Here is a 19,386-nt window from a genome sequence, read left to right on the forward strand (position 1 = left end):
GTGCTGAAGTGCGGGTTGAAAATGCAAGAAGGCAGGGGGCTAAGTGTAAAAAGCTGCGCTGTGACCAGCCAGGCCACTTGGCATCCAGTTTGCGAGCTTGTGATTGGTCTAGGACTAAATTTGCATATCCATTGTAAGTTCAAGGATGAAATAATCAGCTTTTCAACTACAAAGACTAAACCATCACCTGACATGCAAGTTCAGGGACCTGGGGTACTATTACCTCTACTATCACAGCATGTGGCTTCAGTGTTAGCATCAGAAAAATTATGTAGCTCCAAAGCTGTTCTGGAAAATCAAAGATCTGCTACTATACTGATTAGTTACGTTACTTTAGCGGTAGACGACAGTACGTGGAGTCCAAAGCACTACTACAGTGGAGTAGTAGATCGACAGATCGATGGGGCGGTCCACATCCGACTAGGATACTCGCTCTTAACTAATCAGCCCGACTGATCCGCTTAAAAACCCAACTAAATTACTCCCACAGACGCATCTCTCCTCCGCCCTAAACAAACCCATTTGAAAACTACCCCGACTCCACTTTGCCAGCCTACAAGACCTCCCCGCTCCTCCACCCCGCCCTCCCTCCCTCCCTCCCCGGGTCCGTCCGTCACGCCACGGTCACCACCGCGCCCAAGTCCAGCTAGGGACGGCAATGCGCAAGGCAGCGGCGAGGAGCGAGCCATGAGGTGCCGGACGCACCCCTACGAGAGCGCGGTCGGCGTGTGCGCCGCCTGCCTCCGCGGCCGCCTGCTCGCGCTCGCCGCCGCGCAGAACCAGGCGCCCTCGCTGCCCCCGACGCCGCCGCCGCCGGAACCGGTCCCGCTCTTCCCGAGGTCGGTATCGCCCTACGTCTGCCCCCGGAAGTCCGATGCCGCCTCGGGGCCCGGGCCGGGGGCGTGGCGCCATCCGTCCAGCCGCCTCTTCTTCCGGACGCCCCAGGTCGGGCCCGGCACCGGCTTCGAGGAGGGCGACATCGGGTTCCAGATCAGGCGGCGCCGGAGCGGCAAGCTCTCCGCCCTCGCCGCGCTCTTCGGGGGTCACCGCCACCACCAGCACGACGGATCGGAGGAGAAGGGCGCCGATGGCGGAAAGGAGAGGAAGCACGGATCTTGGCTCGCGGGGATCATGCCGCGCGCGCGCGGGCGCCGGAAGGAGGAGCCGGCCGCGGAGTCGCCGCGGCCCCCGCGGCGGCGCTCCTCCCTCGCGATCAGCAACCGGGGGCTCTCGCCAGTGCGGTGCTCGTACGAGGACAGCGAGGAGGGCGGCTCGGTGGCGGACTCGCCGTGGCGGCCGTCGCCGATGCGGAAGACGCCCTGCCGCCGCCTCCTGGGCGGCGCCGGGGCCGGCGTGTCGGGGTTCGCGGTGTGCATCAGCCCGCTCGTCCGCCCCAGCCCGGCGCGGAACCACCACCGCGCCCCCCCGGACGCCCCCGCCCTGTCCGGCGAGCTCCGGCCGTCGCCGCTGCACCATCCCCCCTCCGGCTCCTCGCTCCACCACTGCCGCTCCTGGAAGCTGGCCGACGGCGGCCGCTTCCGGTGAGACCAACCACCGTCCCGCCCCGCATATTCCGATCGTCCGTCCCAGATTCCGCAGAGGCCATTTTTTTTCGGGGCTTTCCCCCTTTAGCTTTACTTGTAAACTGGAGAAGGAATTTGGTGCCCGGATAGGGGCTCCGCTCCGCTGACATGTGGGCCACTGTATTGGCGCCTGTCAGCTGAGCATGCTGTAAAAAAGCTTCATGTGCCTGTGTATACTAGCAGTTCATTTATTTGCGTGTCAGGTTATCACAGTATTTTTTTGTGTTTGAGATTCTGCGACGGATCTACAAATTTTCGAGCTGCGTGGTCATGTGGGTGGAATTGAATGCTGGCTGGCGTTATGAACGGGGAGAGATCTAGGCCTCTTTTGGTTCATAGGATAGGATTATCACAGGAATAGGAATCTTGTAGGAAATGAGATGACATGTATCTCAAATCCTATGAGTAGGAATAGGAAACAAGATGTCATTTGGTTGACACCAAAGGAATTTTTCCATTGAGTCTAGGCTTTTTTTTATTTTCCTATGAAATTTGGAGGATAGGAACCAATCCTATGTAGGAATAGGAATCCATTTCTATGAACCAAAGGGCTCTAAAGGAAAAAATCCTATAAAAATCCTATCCTTTAGAATTCCTATGAAATTCCTCTAAACCAAAGGAGATCTAGTGTCTCGGCGGAGGGCTGACACGGTCACGTTCGTTTCTTACGTGCACATGTCGTCGTGAGCCGTCCATGGTCTACGGAGTTGTTGCTGGGCAGAGGTGTCTGTTGGTTCCGGCGACGGAAATTTGTTACTGCAATCGTCGATGCCATTGGGTTGATGTTTCCATCGCTCTGATCTTATTTGGCTGGAAGCGGTCTCAAAGGCTTATGGAAGCTTCCGATCGCTTCTGGAACAAATCAGCGCAGCACGGGTTGCGTGACATCGCAACCGCAGGCTTCTGACTTGTGCGTTCCTTCCACAAGGCCGGTGCAGTGCAGAGACGGTGCGGAAATGGTGGTACTGATTCCAGTTGACTATTACGCGATGTCCTCATCAAGCAGCAGATCGCGGGCTCGTTTCGAGACCGTACCCAGCGTGGTGCTGCCATTCGCCATCGAGCTGGGACACCTGGAGCTGCAGGCCAAAAGGTCGGCCGTGGTTCACCACCCGCTCACCCCAGGTCAACTTCCGATCCACTGTTCAGAGAGCAATTACTTTTGGGAAATCTCGGACGAGAACTGCGGGGTGGATTTGGAAAGACGGAGCTCGCAATGATTAGTCATGGGGTTTTGCTGAGCTAGAACCCACCGGCACCGGCACCTACCTGGGCAGGGCAGTTGAGCTCGTCGGCGCGAGCGTCTGGACAGAAATTGACAGGCTCGTCGCGCACTCGCCCGCGAGCTTTAGTTTAGCACGGATCATTGGAAAAGCACCCAATTATGATAGGCGTTCTCGCTTTGGCCGGGAAAGATCGCCGCCTTTTGGGTTTTTATCATAAGTTGCGAGGTGGTGGTGGTGGTGGCGGCGGCCGGTGGCCTGCGCGCGGAGGTTGCGATCCGGTGGATCGCGGTGGGGTTGCGGGGCAAGGGTGGAGCGGGTGGTGCACGCACACGCACGCCGTGGTGCTCGTCCTCTGATCTCTGCTTGCTTGCCCGTGTGCCGCGTTGTGCTACTCTGTCACCTCTAACCCCCCGCAGTTTCAGAAACACTTTTGCTAAGTCTCAATCCACTTAGAGCATCTTCAATAACAGATGTAGATGCAAAAATAAATAACTTTTGTGTCTTCCAGGCTTAAAAACCTCTCTTCAACACATGATGTAGATGTAAAAAAATTATATGTCCGTCTCTCGTAGATGTAAAACATAACACTTCGTGATGCAACTTCACCCACTAACAATGTAAAAACAGCAGCCAAGCGCCAACCGCCCAACTGTCTTTAGTTTGCTTTCGCGCGACCGCCCGCCCAACTCCGGCGCCGGCCGATTTCGCCCACCTTCGACCTCGCCGCTGCCGGCCCGCAAACCTCCGACCCCGCGACGACTCCGTCCGTCTGTCCCTCGTTACCTGCCTTGCCGGAGTACCACCGACTACCTCCCGCAGCCGCTGATTCGATTCCGGCCACAACTTTGAATCAAAGCCTTCGCCAGAGGTCCAGCTGCTGAATGGCTTCCACGACGTGGCCGTAGACGGGCTGGGCTTGTTCCTAGCCTCTACCCACCGCCGGAGGTAGGAAGGCGTGAGCTCCCGGCCGCCCGCCTCCGTGGTTCTTCCCACCGCGTGAAGTCGGTCGCCCGCAGCGCCGAGCTCCCATCCGCCCGACGGTCGTCCGACTTCGTCGTTCTTCCCGCTGCGCGAAGTTGGCCGCCCGCAGCGCCGAGCTCCCGCCACCCCTTAGACGCTCCTACGCCGCCCCTCCGCCTCGAATCACCGGTCCTTCGCCGCTGCACCGCCGGTGCTCCCCCGCCGTCCCAATTGACCACCCACGCCGCCCCTCTGACACTCCTTCGTCGCCATGATTCGCACCGCCACCATCCCGATTCACCACCCCCGCCGCCCCTCCGACGCCCCCATGCACAGTCTCCGTCGCTCCGAATCGCACCGCGCTGCCGCTGCACCGCCGGTGCTTCGCCGCTGTCCCAATTCACCACCCACGCTGCCCCTCTGACACTCCTTCGTCACCCTGATTCGCACCGCCACCATCCCGATTCACCACCCCGCCGCCCTCCGACGCCCCCATGCACAGCCGCCGCCGCTCCAAATCACACCGCGCTGCAGCTGTCCCAACTACCGCTGCCCCGATTCGGTCGCCACCCACTAGTTTACATCTCGAATATACATCATCTGTTGGAGTTGCCTCTTTTTGGGATGTAAAAAACACTTTTACATTCCCTGTTTTACATCTCCAAATTTGCATCTTTTATTGGAGATGCTCTTAGGTTTGGTTATGTCTCAATCAATGCTATATTCGTTCGATCTTGCATGGAGAGCCATGTTTTTTTCTAGCGTTTTCTTTTTTCTTTTTTATATTATATGTCACTTGACTAAGACTTAGTTAAATCTGAATCAGACTTATATCTAACCACACCCTTTCACAAAACCTGTTGACGAGGGAATTTCCATTGGGCAGGGCCACAACAAAAAGACAACCCAGATATAGGACTAGGTCGAATAACGCCAGGGGCCAACTCATGACCTCTACGTGTTGCGGCCCAGTTCGCGATGAGGATTTCAAGCCCATAAGCACCCTGGCCCGAGACTCAGTCATGTGGCTGGGGATACTGCCGAATCCTATCCGGCGCCTTAAGTGCCACTTAACATACATTTCGTACGCGGCGTTTGAAGGCTTTCAGGATGGGCTAACCCACGTAAGGGTTAAAAAGCAGTTTTCTTTTTTCTTCTTATGGACGGGTTTTGTTTTGTTTTTTTCTTTTTCTATTTATTTATTATTTTGATGTTTTTTTACTTTTGCTTTTTTAATTTTATTTTTTCAAATGCTTGATTTTAAAAAAATTGACCGACTTTTCTCAAAATTGACGAACGTTTTTTATTTATGAACCTTTTCATTTTGTGTTCTTTTTGGAAAAATTGATGAACTTTTTTTTAACTTTATGTACTTTATTACAAAATTGATGAACTTTTTTTAAAAAATTGATCTTTTCAAATAATAAATGAACTTCTTCTAAATTTGGATATTTTTCAAAATTGATCAACTTTTTAGGATTGCTGAACGTTTTTTCAAGATCAATCAATTTCCTAAAGTTTGTGTTTTCTTTAACTCATGATTTTTTTCGATTTTGTGAACTTTTTTAAATACCTGATTTTATTTTAATTCTTGTCAATTTGTTTCAATTTGTTTTACAAATGTCAATGGTCACACGGTCAATTCGTAAGCCTTTTTTTAGAGGAGCCCACTGGTCAACCGATTGAATGAGCGAGTCTTTTTTAGGGGGTCGAACGAGTGAGACGTTGGGGACAAGACGAGCGACCTCATGCTGTTTGGGGCGCGGCCTTGTTGGACGCTAGTTGTGTTTTCCGACGCCAAAGGCATTGTAGAGGCGTTCCCAGGGATACTTAACACCAGGATCATGAAGGCCGATATATCCCTAAACAAATGATCATGAAGGCCAATAACTCCAGGGTTCAACTCAGCACCACTATGTCTCGCTTTATGAGAGATGATAGCTCAGCTCGCCTAGTAGGGGGCTGGAAGTAGGCCACATAATAGCATGTGGGTTCGTCACGTTGACGTCTTGCACAAGTTTTGTTTTTACTTTTGTTAAAATTTTGAAAAATACTAACTACATATAGACGAAAATTTTGAATTACTTAACTTTTCAAAGTGTTTATAACACATGTAAAAATGTTAATGTAGTGTAACAATTATTTGCTCAACTTGAAAAAAATTCTTGTATATTAAAAAATTATGCGCCATTAATAAAAAAAAGCATGCACTTTTAAAAATCTTATAAAATGTAAAAAATTGATGTAAATCATAAAAATATTTTGTACCTTCCAAAGAAAGTACGTTACATTTAAAAAATGTTTAGGCTTTCAAAAATATGTTTGCGGCATTATGACAAATGTTTATACAATCTAACAAAATGTTCACCTAGTTATATTTTTGTATCATTCAAAAAAATGTTTCAATGTATATTGAACTTTTGGAGAATGCTTAACCCATTCTGAAAAAAAGTTCACAAACATGAATTTGATAAAAAAATATTACTTGTGTATTTGAAAAGATTTAAACTTGTATAAGGAATATTTTAGATTTATACAGAACATATGTAATGTGTATGACAAAAAGTAGACATCAAAACTTATATTTTAAAATACATTATTCATGTATTTGAAAATGGTTAAACATGTGAAAAATGCTCATAATGCATACGAAACATATATAATGTGTATGAAAAAATTAGACATTTATTGAAAGCGAAGAAAAAAAGAAGAAGAAAAAAGGCGAATAAAATAGGAGAAAAGCATTTTAAAAACCAAAGAAAGAAACGGGGAAACTCAGAGAAAAAAAGGAATAATGAGTAGGAAAAATAGTAGAAGATCGATGCAAAATAGTAAAAAGTCGATAAAGAGAATCACATTAAATAAACTTGCGGATCAACTACAATTATGAGTCAACCGAGTAGCACCGCGCCAAAGTGGGACCTACTTACGTCTCGTAATGGGCGAGAATAGCTCCCGTGGATGAAGGCAGATGTTACTGCCATGTTCCACTCCGCACTTGAGCTAGGCCTTACCATATCACTCTTATATAAATGATGCTGGAGTACCCCCCTCTTGGGGTCCTTGCCGCGTGAGACTGTCCTGCGTGCCATCCTTTTCGCGCTGGCCTCGCGCGGCTGGCACCCCGGCGTGCCCCGCCCGTCCCATCTTCGCGACATTGGTGCGGGAACACCTTATACAAAAGTGTAGACGCAAGACTTGTTGGCCTATTGGAGTTTCTACACGAAGTTTCCCTCGAGGGGAACATGTTGTCTACTAGCGTCGATGAGGACAAGAAGGTCTTTTTGAAAGTGCGTTAAGTCGACTAGAGGGGGGGTGAATAGGCGATATTTATGAATTATTCACTGAGGAATTTCAGGGTGAGGAAATTCCTAAGAGAAGAACTACTTGCAGCGGAAAAGGTACTCAGATGTAAACATAATAGAAGATAAGCATGGTCTTCATGATGAAATGAAAACAAGCACAGAGTACAGAAAACGTAAATACAGGATAAAACGGGATGCAGACAAACAGACTGAAGAAATTGAACTAAGAAGATTGAGAAAGTCGTCAGTCAAAGTCTTCGAACAGATATGAACAAGCACACAACACAGAAATGAGGAAATGGAAGGGTTGAGGAAATAGAAACAGTAGGCTTGGTGAAGACAATGATTTGGTAGACCAGTTCCAACTGCTGTGATAGTCGTACGTCTGGTTAGGACAGTTAGGTATTCAAACCTGAGGACACACAGTCCCGGACACCCAGTCCTGAACACGCAGCTCAGGACACTTAGTCCTCACCGTATTCCCCTTGAGCTAAGGTCACATAGACCTCGCCCAATCACTCGTGGTAAGTCTTCAGGTGACTTCCAAACCTTCACAAACTCGGTCACTCGGTGATCCACAATTTCCTCTTGGATGCTCTAGACCATGACACCTAACCGCCTAGAAGATGCACAGTCTTCAAAGGTAACAAGCGTCGGATCCACCCAGGATCAATCTCTTCAGTGATGCTCAATCACTTTGGGTTTGTAGGTGTTTGGGTTTGGGTTTCCCTCACTTGATGATTTTTGCTCAAAGTCCTCGGAGGATGGGATGCTCTCAAATGACAAGTGTCAGTCTCTCTCGGAGCAGCCAACCAGCTAGTGGTTGTAGGGGGCGTCTATTTATAGCCTAGGGAGCAACCCGACATGATAAGACATAAATGCCCTTAAATGATATGACCGTTAAGTGGAAAGATATTTTGGGACAGTTGGCGCGTAGTGCAGCAACGGTCGGAAATTTGACTACCAAATTCCTCATGGCTATCATGTTCCTCACTTGTAGGCAATCCGCACTGGCGAATTCCTAACTCCTCAGTCAGAACAAAATCCTCAGAGACCAGAAGAGCTTCGTCTCTGTCACTGAAGAAATTGACTGAACTGCATGAGATTTCCAATGACTTCACTCGAAGGGATTGGTAGGTGTAGGATTTTGAGTTGAGCATCACTTGAAAACTTTTCCTTAGTATTTCCTCGACCCCCCTTAACAGTACGGTGTTTCCTATGACTCAAGAAAGAGAAAAAGAAACTACGAAAACAAAAGTCTTCATGCTTCATGTTCCTCGAATGAATACAAAGTCTTCATGGTCACACCAATTTCTTCACTTTCAAAGTCTTCAGAAATCCAAAGTCTTCAGTCAAAGAACTTCATTTTTAGGGGCCGACTTTCTCTGGAAATATCAAACTCCTCATAGACTTATAGACCTGTGTACACTCACAAACACATCAGTCCCTTAACCTATAAGTCTTCAATACACCAAAATCACTAAGGGGCACTAGATGCACTTACAATCTCCCCCTTTTTGGTGATTGATGACAATATAGGTTAAGTTTTCAACGGGGATAAACATATGAAGTGTAAATACTGATATTGAGAAATTTGATTGCAAGATATAGAAGAACTCCCCCTGAAGATGTGCATAGTGAGGAATTTGCTTTTGAAGCAATGCACACTTGAAGAGTAGTATCTTGGAGATCTCCCCCTATATCTTGTAATTCATACATGCATTTAGCATATAATATAAATAATTTTAAATGCATGAAGAAAATGATGACTGATGTAATTGAGCATGCGTGCATTAACATATACGAGGAATAAGCATGCAGAAGAACACAACAAAAGTATCAGACCACCATCGGGTTTTAAGTTTACAACTCGATCCAGCAAAGTCTTCAAAAGAACGAGAGTTGTAACTTAGAAAAAAACGCCCATATAAGTAGACCCGCTTGAAGACTAACTCAAATTTCTCCCCCTTTGTCATCGGATGACCAAAAGGGATGAAAATGAGGACTAACGCCCCTGAAGAATATCATCACGGAGTCGATGAAGGAGCGCCAGCATTGTTGGGGTCGGTTGTTGAGGTAGGGCCTGCCGTGGTGTCCTCCAAGTCTTCATGTTCATCAGTCGCGCGTGATGAAGAATATGAGCTGGCTACCAAGGAAGGAACTTTGGTCTTCATGAATTTCTTCGCCGGTGGCTGAGACCAGTCAAAGTCCTGCTTGAAACCCATCTGCTTCAGATCATCTTCACCATACAGATGTGACAAAACAGCCCAGGTGCGATCGAAAACTTCATGGAGGTAGTACTGGTTTTTCTTCACTGCATTGTGTGTAGCAGTCATGTTGTGAAGAATAGAACCAAACTGACGCTTAACCCATTTGTAGTTGTGATCGACCTTCTGGTGAAGACTGAGGAGAAGCTCACGATCAATCATCACCCTTGGAGCCGTGCCTTGAGGATTTTGCTTTGAAGCATTTGCGACAGAGTCATGAGTGGCAGAGTCATCATTGGTGGAGTAGGATGCAGCTTTGCGGAACAGACCATCCAATGGACGAATGCCTTCATCAATGATTGAAGTAGCCTTGCCCTTTTCATCAGATGAGGGAAATGTCCACTTGAGGACTTCTATTGGGGGTAGGTAACTGACGTGATTCTGAAAATCAGCCTTGTAGTTGAGTGAAGACCTTGTTCTGAGGAATCTCATAATCCAAGGAGCATAAGGCTTCAACTCAAATGGAGAGAGTGCAACATTTGCCAGAGTCCTCATGAAGAAGTCATGGTAGTTGATAGGAATGCCATGTATGATATTGAATAGCAGATTCTTCATGTTGCCAACAACTTCTTCGTCATTCGAATCGTGGCCTTTTATTCGACTCAGTATCTTCGTCGGAATGCAATAGACAGTTCTAGGCACAAACAACAATTTCTTCACGAGGAATTTGGTCCTTGGGGCTTGACCGGGCTTCAGCAGCTTCATCAATACTTACATGTAGTGAGCGGTAGGTTCAGGTTCATGGTATATGTAACGAGCACCTTCAAGGGGAGGACTGACAGGTAGGGCATGAAGCAATTCAGAGGCCGGTGCTTTAAAGTGTGTATTCTCTGTCATCCAGTCAAATACCCAAGAGTTCACATCTTCAGCTTCTCCTATGATGTGCAGCATGGCATAGAACTGAAGAATTAGCTCTTCATTCCAATCAACAATGTCAGTGCAAAAGTTGAGCAGTCGAGCATCATGAAGAACATTGAGGACGGGCGCGAAGCAAGGCAGTGATTCCATGTCCACGTGAGGAATATGCTCATGGTCGAAGACTTTGTCTTTGTTGAAAAGCAGCAAAGAATAGAAGTTTGCTTGGCTGGCAGTCCAGAAACGCTTCCTTCTAAGACGAGTAGAGTCATAGGGGTTGTAGTCTGTGAAGAATACATGCTCGTGGAAGAAGTCAACAACCTTGAATTTTTGCTTCTTTGAGAAAGGATCCTTTGGCTTGGTCTGAGGAGTGTCAGTCAGTTGCATCACAACATTAGGAATCGCAATCTCAGGAGCCGCAGGCTGAGGAATTTCAGTTTCTTCTTCAGTGGCAGCCTGGGTGTTCAATTCTTCAGCAGCAATTTCATCAGCACTAGTGGCTGGAATCTCTTCATGAATAGACGGAGTGGGGTGTGGTTCTTCAGATCCCATTTGAACTTCAGTAGTCACCGGGGACTGAGGAATTTGTTGCAGAGGAGTGAACAAAGGAGAGTTGGGGTGCTGACTTTCCCAAAAGTCATCATTCATCACTGGCGTTGTGCACCCAATGTCCACATCCTCATCTTCATTTATTTCTTCAACGCCGGCCTCTTCAGCAGTGAACTGAGGCATCAGTGATGAGACAACTGGTGTTGAAGGGATTCCATCCACTTTAATTTCTTCATCCAACTGCTCTGAAGAAGCAGCAGAAGGAATATCTTCATCGGATCCGCTTGGGATCACGTATTCTTCATCAAAAGGAACGAGCTCCTTTGATGGCATGCAGGAGACTGGAACAACATCAATCGGATTTTCAAACGAGCTGGTCAATTTCTTCATCTTCTTTGAAGCAGAAGATTCTAAGGAAGTTGATGCTTTCCGTTTCTTCACAGATGCACGCTCCGCAGCCTTGGTCTTCTTCGCTTCTGATGCAGAAGGAAAAATTGGAATTGGTGTAGGTGCAGGAGGAGCAGTGGAAATTGGTTCCGTTTCTTCAGGCACAACTGATGCAGTTGCCCTGGCATGATCAGTTTCTTCAGGCACAGCGGTTGAAGCTTCAGCTGTCCGGACAGTTTCTTCAGGTGCAACACTAGTGGTTGCCCTGGCAGTTTCATCAGCGACCGGAGTGCAGTCATCAGCCCTGGTAGTAGCATTTTCTTCAGTAGCCTGATTGTCATCAGCGGTGCTGGCATTTTCTTCAGTAGGCTGACCAGATGCTTCAGCCTGAGGAATTTCTTGTTGCGTGGGAGCTGCAACATTGGTACTAAAGTTTTCAGCTAACTTCACAAATCTGACCTTGGCTCCAAGCCAGTATGTGCGGTAGACGTTGAATTCATCACTGAGTCCTTTGATCTCAATTTGAATAGACAGAAGTTCATCAGATGTCATATTGACAACATTTTTCTTCAGGTAGCGCTCTTTCTTGTATTGCGCCTTCTTCAGCTTCCTGGCCTTCTCAAACTTCCAATTCTCTTTGTCAATGAAGGCAGTCAACAAATGACTTTGACCAGGAGTGAGGTTCATCTCAGGCAGAGGTGTGTTGGGGTCCTTGTGCCACAAGTCGATGAAGTCGAGGATCAACTTTGGATCCAGTATCAATGGCACGTTACTGCCTTTGGCTCTAGCGGCCCTGTGCTGTCTGCCTTTGATGATTTCTTCAAGTTCTTCATCATCAGCTTCATCCCTATAGGACGGGACTTGAAAGGCGACCTGCTTCTTTTGAGGACTTGGTCTAGTGCCTCGTCCAGCAGTGGCCTTGGTCTTCAGCAAAGTGGGGCCAGTTGAAGAATGCAGAGGAGCTGATGAACTTGCAGAGGCTCCTGAGGCAATAGAGATGCATGTTGTCCTTTAGCACGAGGCGAGATGCGCATGTGCTGAGGACTTTGACGGAGGAGCTAAGAATTTTGCAACTTGAGGAACTGGGGCGCCTTGTGGAAATGGCCGTGAGGGCTTAGCAGAAGTTGGCCGTGAGGGCATTGCAGAGGAGCTTGGCCATGAGGGCATTGAAGAAGAAGGGGCACTGTGCTTGCGTGCAGGCTTCTTAGGCATGGCCTTCTTCGGCTTGCTAGCAGAGGCCTCAACAGTGGCAGCAGCAGCAGTAGAGTCTTCACTGAATTTCCACAGTGCCTCTTTTGCTACTCTGGCCAACTTAGCTTGACGCTTTGCTCATTCATCAGGATAGTCCTCACCGTGCTTGAGGCTAGTGGGATCAGCTTCTTGACCAGGTGCCAATGGAGGTCTTGGGCAAGGAGGGTGAAGAGCAAATTTCTTCATATATTTTGGAGTGATATATCTGTATTCTCTCCATTCTCGTGCCCATCTCCTCTCTATCCTTTGTATGCGCACCTTGCGCTGATTTTTTTCCTCCTTTCCATGTGTGGCCTCATCAGGAGTGCAATAATCCTTGTAAATGTCATCAGGAATCTCAAAAGCTGTGTTGACTTCCAGTTTCTTTCCTCCCTTCCGAGGTTTCTTTCCGTCAGCCATTTTCTTCAGCTAAGGATTTTGAACAGTTGAATTCTCTGAAGAGGTATGCCGTTTTTCTTCGAGGAACACTGCAAATGAGTTAAGTTGATGAGAACCTAGAGATTCAGCAGCAGACATTGTACCTGTGAACAGAGTATAGGTGCGAAGAATTTGGAGAGGTCATATGCGTTCTCAGAAGTTTTTGCAAAAAGAACAAGTTTGAGGAATTTGACCAGACGAGTCTTGAGGAATTTCACTAAGCGTTCTTTGACTTAAGTTCCAGAGTTGTACAGATTTGAAAATCCACACAATTGAGAAATCTTGAAGAGAAATGATGCTTAGAGAAACAAATCAAGAACAGATGATATGTGAGGTGTTTAGGGTGTGAAGATTTGAGGAATAAACACCTTTTGAAGATTTTAAGAAAACATCAGAATTAACAAGGGCAGTAAAAGTAACTTCTAATTACCCTTGAAGAAGAACATGACGAAGTGTGAAGAGTAGATTTAGAAGCTCGTCACTTCGGATCTTCCACGCCCTAACTTGGCTGAGGAGGACAGCTACGGCGGTGGCGGAGTGAAGAAATCCGCAGCCGGTGCGAGTACGATGGCAACGAGGTCGAGGCAGTGAAGCTCTTCCTCACCGGCGACGATGGAAGTAGCGGCGGCGCTAGGGTTTGAGAGCTCGAGCGAGGGAGTGAGGTCGAGCGGAGTAAAAACGAAGTGAGGAGGGAAGGGGGGTTATTTATAGAAAACTGCTCGCCCGAGGAAATTGGACGAACGTGCCCCTGACCCTTCTCACTCGCGTGACATGTGTCACCCACGTACAGAGAGGTGACGATCGTGTGCGATCGTGGGTGGATAGAATAATAAATCGCGAAAAGGTGGAACAGTTTGAGCGGCAAAAGCCGAAAATTCAGATAAGATAAGTTTAAGATTCCGTTTGCAAATTCTTCAGCTGACAAGGACAAAGTGAAGATTTTGAACGAGTTTCAAATAGAACGCACATGAAGAATTTGTTAATAGACTGGGTTAAGTTTAGCATAGAGGGCAAAGGGTCCGATCACATTCACTTAGCAGAACAAGCAACTTGAAGAAATAGCAATAAGTGAATGTTGTAGAGGACATAAACTCATATATATCTATATTGCCAATGAAGAACAACAACAGAGAGAGTGAAGACATTGCAAAGTAGAAGAAAATGAACAACTGAGGAATTTCAAAAACTCAAATTGAAGATTTTCAACTTTTGGTGGTGGCGTGACCCACCGTATAAGAATGATGATTTCAGACACCGCGTACAATTGTCATAGGGTTCTGAGAATAAAATTCTTCGTTAATTTCTTCACACTTAGAGGGTTAGTCTTCATTGATTGAAAAAAACGTTACTTCATGGGTGCACATCTAAGTCATCAATTTTGCATAAGTGTTAGGATGTGTGTCCTTTTGAAAGGACATTCAAAGATTCTAAGATATTTAGCTCACACCTCAACTTGCTAAATCTCTTCTCATCCAAGGGCTTTGTGAAGATATCGGCTAGTTGTTCTTCAGTCTTCATGTGCTCAATAGCGATGTCGCCCTTCAACACATGATCACGAAGAAAATGATGACAAATTTGAATGTGCTTTGTCTTCGAGTGCTGAACTGGGTTATGAGCAATCTTGATGGCACTCTCATTGTCATAATAGAGAGGCACATTCTTCATGTTGATGTCGTAGTCCTTGAGGGTTTGCTCCATCCACAGCAATTGAGCACAGCAAGAACCAGCAGCAATGTACTCAGCTTCAGCATTAGGCAGTGATACACAGTTCTGTTTCTTATAGGACCAACAAACCAAGGATCGTCCGAGGAAATGGCATGTGCCTGATGTTGACTTGCGGTCCACACGATCACCAGCATAGTCAGAATCTGAATATCCAATGAGATCAAAAGTCGAGCCCTTGGGATACCATAATCTAAGTGTTGGTGTGTGAGCTAGATATCGAAGAATATGCTTCACAGCCTTATGGTGTGATTCCTTCGGTGTAGCTTGAAATCGGGCACACATGCAAACACTAAGCATAATATCTGGCCTAGATGCACATAAATACAATAAAGAACCAATCATGGAGCGCTATACCTTTTGATCGAAGTCAATACCATTTTCATTAGTGCATAGATGGCCATTTGTGGGCATGGATTTTGACTCCTTTGCAATCTTGCATGCCGAATTTCCTCAGTACATCCTTGAGGTATTTCTCCTGAGATATGAATATGCCATTGCGCTATTGACGAATCTGAAGACCTAAGAAGAATTTCAATTCTCCCATCATAGACATTTGATATTCTTCACTCATCATATAGGAAAATTCATCACTGTAACATTGGTCAGTACAACCAAAAATGATATCATCAACATATATTTGGCACACAAACAATTCACCACCATAAGATTTAGTGAAAAGAGTTGGGTCAAGTGAACCGGGTGTTGGGGAACGCAGTAATTTCAAAAAAAATCCTACGCACACGCAAGATCATGGTGGTGCATAGCAACGAGAGGTCAGAGTGTCATCCACGTACCCTCGTAGACCGTAAGCGGAAGTGTTATGAGAACAAGGTTGATGTAGTCGTACGTCTTCACGATCCGACCGATCTAAGTACCGAACTGTTGGGGATCGTAGCACAAATTTAAAATTTTCTATGCATCACCAAGATCAATCTATGGAGTAATCTAGCAACGAGGGGAAGGGGAGTGCATCTACATACCCATGTAGATCGCTAAGCAGAAGCGTTGCAAGAACGCGGTTGGTGGAGTCGTACACGCAGCGATTCAGATCGCGGTCGATTCCGATCTAAGCACCGAACAACGGCACCTCCGCGTTCAACACACGTACAGCCCGGTGACGTCTCCCGTGCCTTGATCCAACAAGGAGAGAGTGTCGGGACCCCGATTCCAAGTCACATCAATCTAGCCGGTAACACCTCATATCACTTTGCGGCCTCACGCACGGTATTCCCACGGGTGTCGCCTTACCCTGGCCCGGAACCGTTTGCGCCTTTTGGCTCACGTATATGATTATGTCGCTAGCATCCATATGATAGAGAACCCGGGCCGACATGGCTCATCGTGAACCCAAGCGACACTAACCTATGGGGATAGGCATACATGATTCACATCGAGAATGTCGGTCAGCAGCGTGTGAATCCGGGCTGTAGCACTAGGCTAACAGGACTCCGGGGAACCCGGGCTGTAGCAGGCTAGGCATGACTCCGGATGTCACCGCATGACATTTCCCCGAAGGGACAGACACAGGAAAAAAGTGAAACACATGCCGGTCAGTCAAGTGTCCTGAGCAGTAGTGCTGGGCTAGCAGGACTCCGGTGAACCGAGCTATAGCGGATTACTATGGCTCAAGGAAGCACTAGACTACATTTCCCCATAAGAGAGGCTGCCAAGGATAAACAACTAGATTGTCGGATCCCACACATAGCAACACACATCACACGTACGCATAACATGCAAGTATGTGCTGTACAACATGGCATCACAACATAACGCAACTCATATAGATAAAGGCCCAGAAGAGCCGCATAGCATTAAATACAAACAGGGGTCACATGACCCATCATTCAGAGCATACAAGCAATGGAAGCATTACATGTCTGAGTACAGACAACTACAAAAGAAAAAGGCTAAGAAGCCTGACTATCTACAAGTCCCTCACAAGGGTACAAGATCGTAGCTGAGGTAACAAGCTACTCGTCGAAGTCCAAGCGGTACTACTAGTGAGACAGATGTCTCACCTGCAAAACATAAATAAAGCAAACGTGAGTACAAAGGTACTCAACAAGACTTACATCAGATCCTATCATACATGCATTTGTATCAAGAAGGTAATGTGGGGTTTAGTTGCAGCAAGCCAGCTTTGACTCAGTGGCTATCCTGTTCTATGACAACGAGAAACTTCTTTGAGGTGAGGCAGCGCACACGAGTCCACTAATCACCACATCAATACACTAGTATGGATTCATCCTCGTCTTCTTACGAGAAGGCCATCCATAGCACTCACACTTATCTTGAGCATTTTAGAGTATCCACTTCAAGTTGTCTATGTACCACGTAAGCATCCAAGAAGTCCATAACTGTGGACACGGCTATTCGAATAGATCATGATAACCTTGTAGGGGTGTACTTCTTCACACACGCTCTCACCACTTATCACCATGTACACATCATGTACCTCGGCAACCTTCAAGCGGAAGCCTGGCGAGGGTGTCGGGCACGACCTGACTAACCACACAAGTCTCTCATCCAAGTTCATCGCCTATTCGGGTTCCATCCTCAAGGAGATCCGGCCGGGGTGTCGCTCACGGCCCCAAACGATGTGAGCAGGGTTCCCAAGCCCACCATCCGGGTGCCACTTGGTACACCGTGCCACTGTGCCTAGTCTGTCCCAAGCCCACCTGGCCGGGTGCCACTTGGTAGACTACTAACACTACCTACAAACACCAGAAACTAGTTGCGACTCCTGGACAGAGATCAAGTTGGTTAATAAGTCGAGAGGGGTCGAGTTACCGGAACCCAATGTGTGGTAGTATCGAGTCATAGGACAACATACATAGAACTCAGTGCTTAAGGACGGTTTTAGTGAGACAACCCACCATGTACTCCTACATGGCCTCTCACCGCTACCTTTACCAAATCGTGTTCACACGCTTAACTCTCAACAACAGAACATAGCACTGTACTCCAATTCATTCCCAATGAATCAGACCTGACACACTCTAAGCAATAGCAAGCATGGCATGGTAGGAACACAACAATGGCTTCAATCAACTCCTACACATACTAGTGGGTTTCAACTAGTTACTGTGGCAATGACAGGTCATGCAGAGGAATGGGTTCAACTACCGCAGCACAAAGTAGCAGTTGAATCATTGTTGTCCTAATGCAATAAATGAGAGCAGGAGCGAGAGAGTAGGATTGTATCGGAATGAACAAGGGGGTTTGCTTGCCTGGTAGATCAACAGGGGGCACTGCTCCTCAGACAGGTATTCTGGAGCACTCTCCGGAGCAGGACCTATCGAGAAGGAACGGTGTCGGCAATCAAAACACAATCATATGCAACATTATGATGCATGAACATGGCATGAGTGTGTGATGTTGTTTGAGTTAATGCATCTAGCATTTATTTGCATGAAATCCATTTGAACCAAAGTTTCAAATGCAACTCCAAAATAAGCCTTTATAAATGCCATTCATGTGTTACCTCATATACAGCATGTATAAGTTGGTTTTTCATGCATGAAAATGGTACAGATGGATAGATTGAATTTTTCTGATCATTTTTCATATATAACTTATTTCAATCTGAGCTACGGTTGAATTTCTATTAATTTTTGAAGTTTATATCATATTCTGGAATTTCCTGATTTAATTAAAACCAGAAAAGAAAAAACTGCGCCGGCACTGCATCATGCTTGCGTCAGCAAGTCAACAGCACTGACTTGGGTCAAACCGGACTTGTGGGCTCCACACGTTAGTGTAACAGGTTAATTAACAGAGTTAATTAATTTTTAAACTAATCCTAAACTAAATTAGCAGAGCCGGGCCCCACATGTCATTGACCTTGGGTGGTCAAACACTAGGTCAATTGGGGGGGTTAGACCCGGTCAACCCCATCGGTGTTTAGCCGCCGGCGAGGCCGAACGCGGCGGAGGGCTCGGGATCACCGTTCCGGCGACCAAAAGGACGGCGGAGACCACCGGGGCTTAGCCCGCGCTCGTCCGCACCGATTGGAGCAAGTGGGAGAGGCGGGGTGGCCGGAGTTCGGCTTCGAGCGGAATCGGGCTGCGGTGCACGGGGAGGCCACCCGAGGGGCTCTGCGGCACCCTCATGGCACCAGGAGCACGATGGGGTGCTCGGTTTGGACGGAGACGGGCCAAAACGACGACGGCAACATGGACGGCGGCGAGGAGCTACGGCCGCGGCGGGGAAACGGTGCTAGAGCGCGCATTAGCAAGGGGGAGAAGGGGGGTTCGGTAGAAGAGCTCACGGTGATTCGTCGGGCGTGCTCAGTGGCTCGGGGGAGGTGTTGGTGCGGCCGCACGGTCGCCGGCGATCTCAGACGCCCGAGGTTGAAGACGAGGTTGGTGAAGCCGTTGTGGGGCTTCCGGTGATGCGTCGCTTGGTGATGAGCTTCAGCGCGAGCAGACGGAGCTCATGGGCATGGAGAGGAGGCGAGTCAGTGGTTCTGGGTGCGGCAACAGCGAGCGGTGGCGACGGAGCCGTTCGGGAGGGGGGGGGTGAGGGAGAGAGAGGTCCAAGGAAGGGGATGAGCATGGGAAGAGTGGGAGAGGGTCGAGGGGAGTGCGTGGCGACGCCAGAGGCGTCCAAGCCGTTAAGGGGGCGAGGCAGGCAGGAGGTGGCCGGCGTGTGCTCGCGCGCGGCGGCCACGCGCGCGTGTCCTCCTGGCGGGAGGTGGAGGACGACTGGCATCGCCAGTCGGCTGGGCCGCCCGCTGGGTGCCAGACAGGTAAGGCCAGGTGAGCTTTTCTCCATTTTTGTTTTTCTTTTCTATTTTCTGACATTTGTTTCTGATTTAGTAAAATACTAAATCATTTTATTTTCTTCTGACAATTTTTTC

General features: G+C 47.7%; 1 protein-coding gene across 1 annotated transcript; it reads left to right on the plus strand.

The window, feature by feature from the left end:
* The first annotated feature begins 254 nt into the window (after nt 1-254).
* LOC123186050 (uncharacterized) lies at nt 255-1,785 on the plus strand. The gene has a single exon (XM_044597844.1). The coding sequence runs from the start codon at nt 688-690 to the stop codon at nt 1,543-1,545; it is 858 nt and encodes a 285-aa protein (XP_044453779.1). The 5' UTR covers nt 255-687; the 3' UTR covers nt 1,546-1,785.
* Nucleotides 1,786-19,386: the final 17,601 nt, after the last annotated feature.

Source organism: Triticum aestivum, chromosome 2A (assembly GCF_018294505.1).
Source record: "Triticum aestivum cultivar Chinese Spring chromosome 2A, IWGSC CS RefSeq v2.1, whole genome shotgun sequence".
NCBI classification, from domain to species: Eukaryota; Viridiplantae; Streptophyta; class Magnoliopsida; order Poales; family Poaceae; genus Triticum; species Triticum aestivum.

Excerpts from the sequence above, each read along its gene's own strand:
- LOC123186050 (XM_044597844.1), top strand. The coding sequence starts at position 688 with ATGAGGTGCCGGACGCACCCCTACGAGAGCGCGGTCGGCGTGTGCGCC.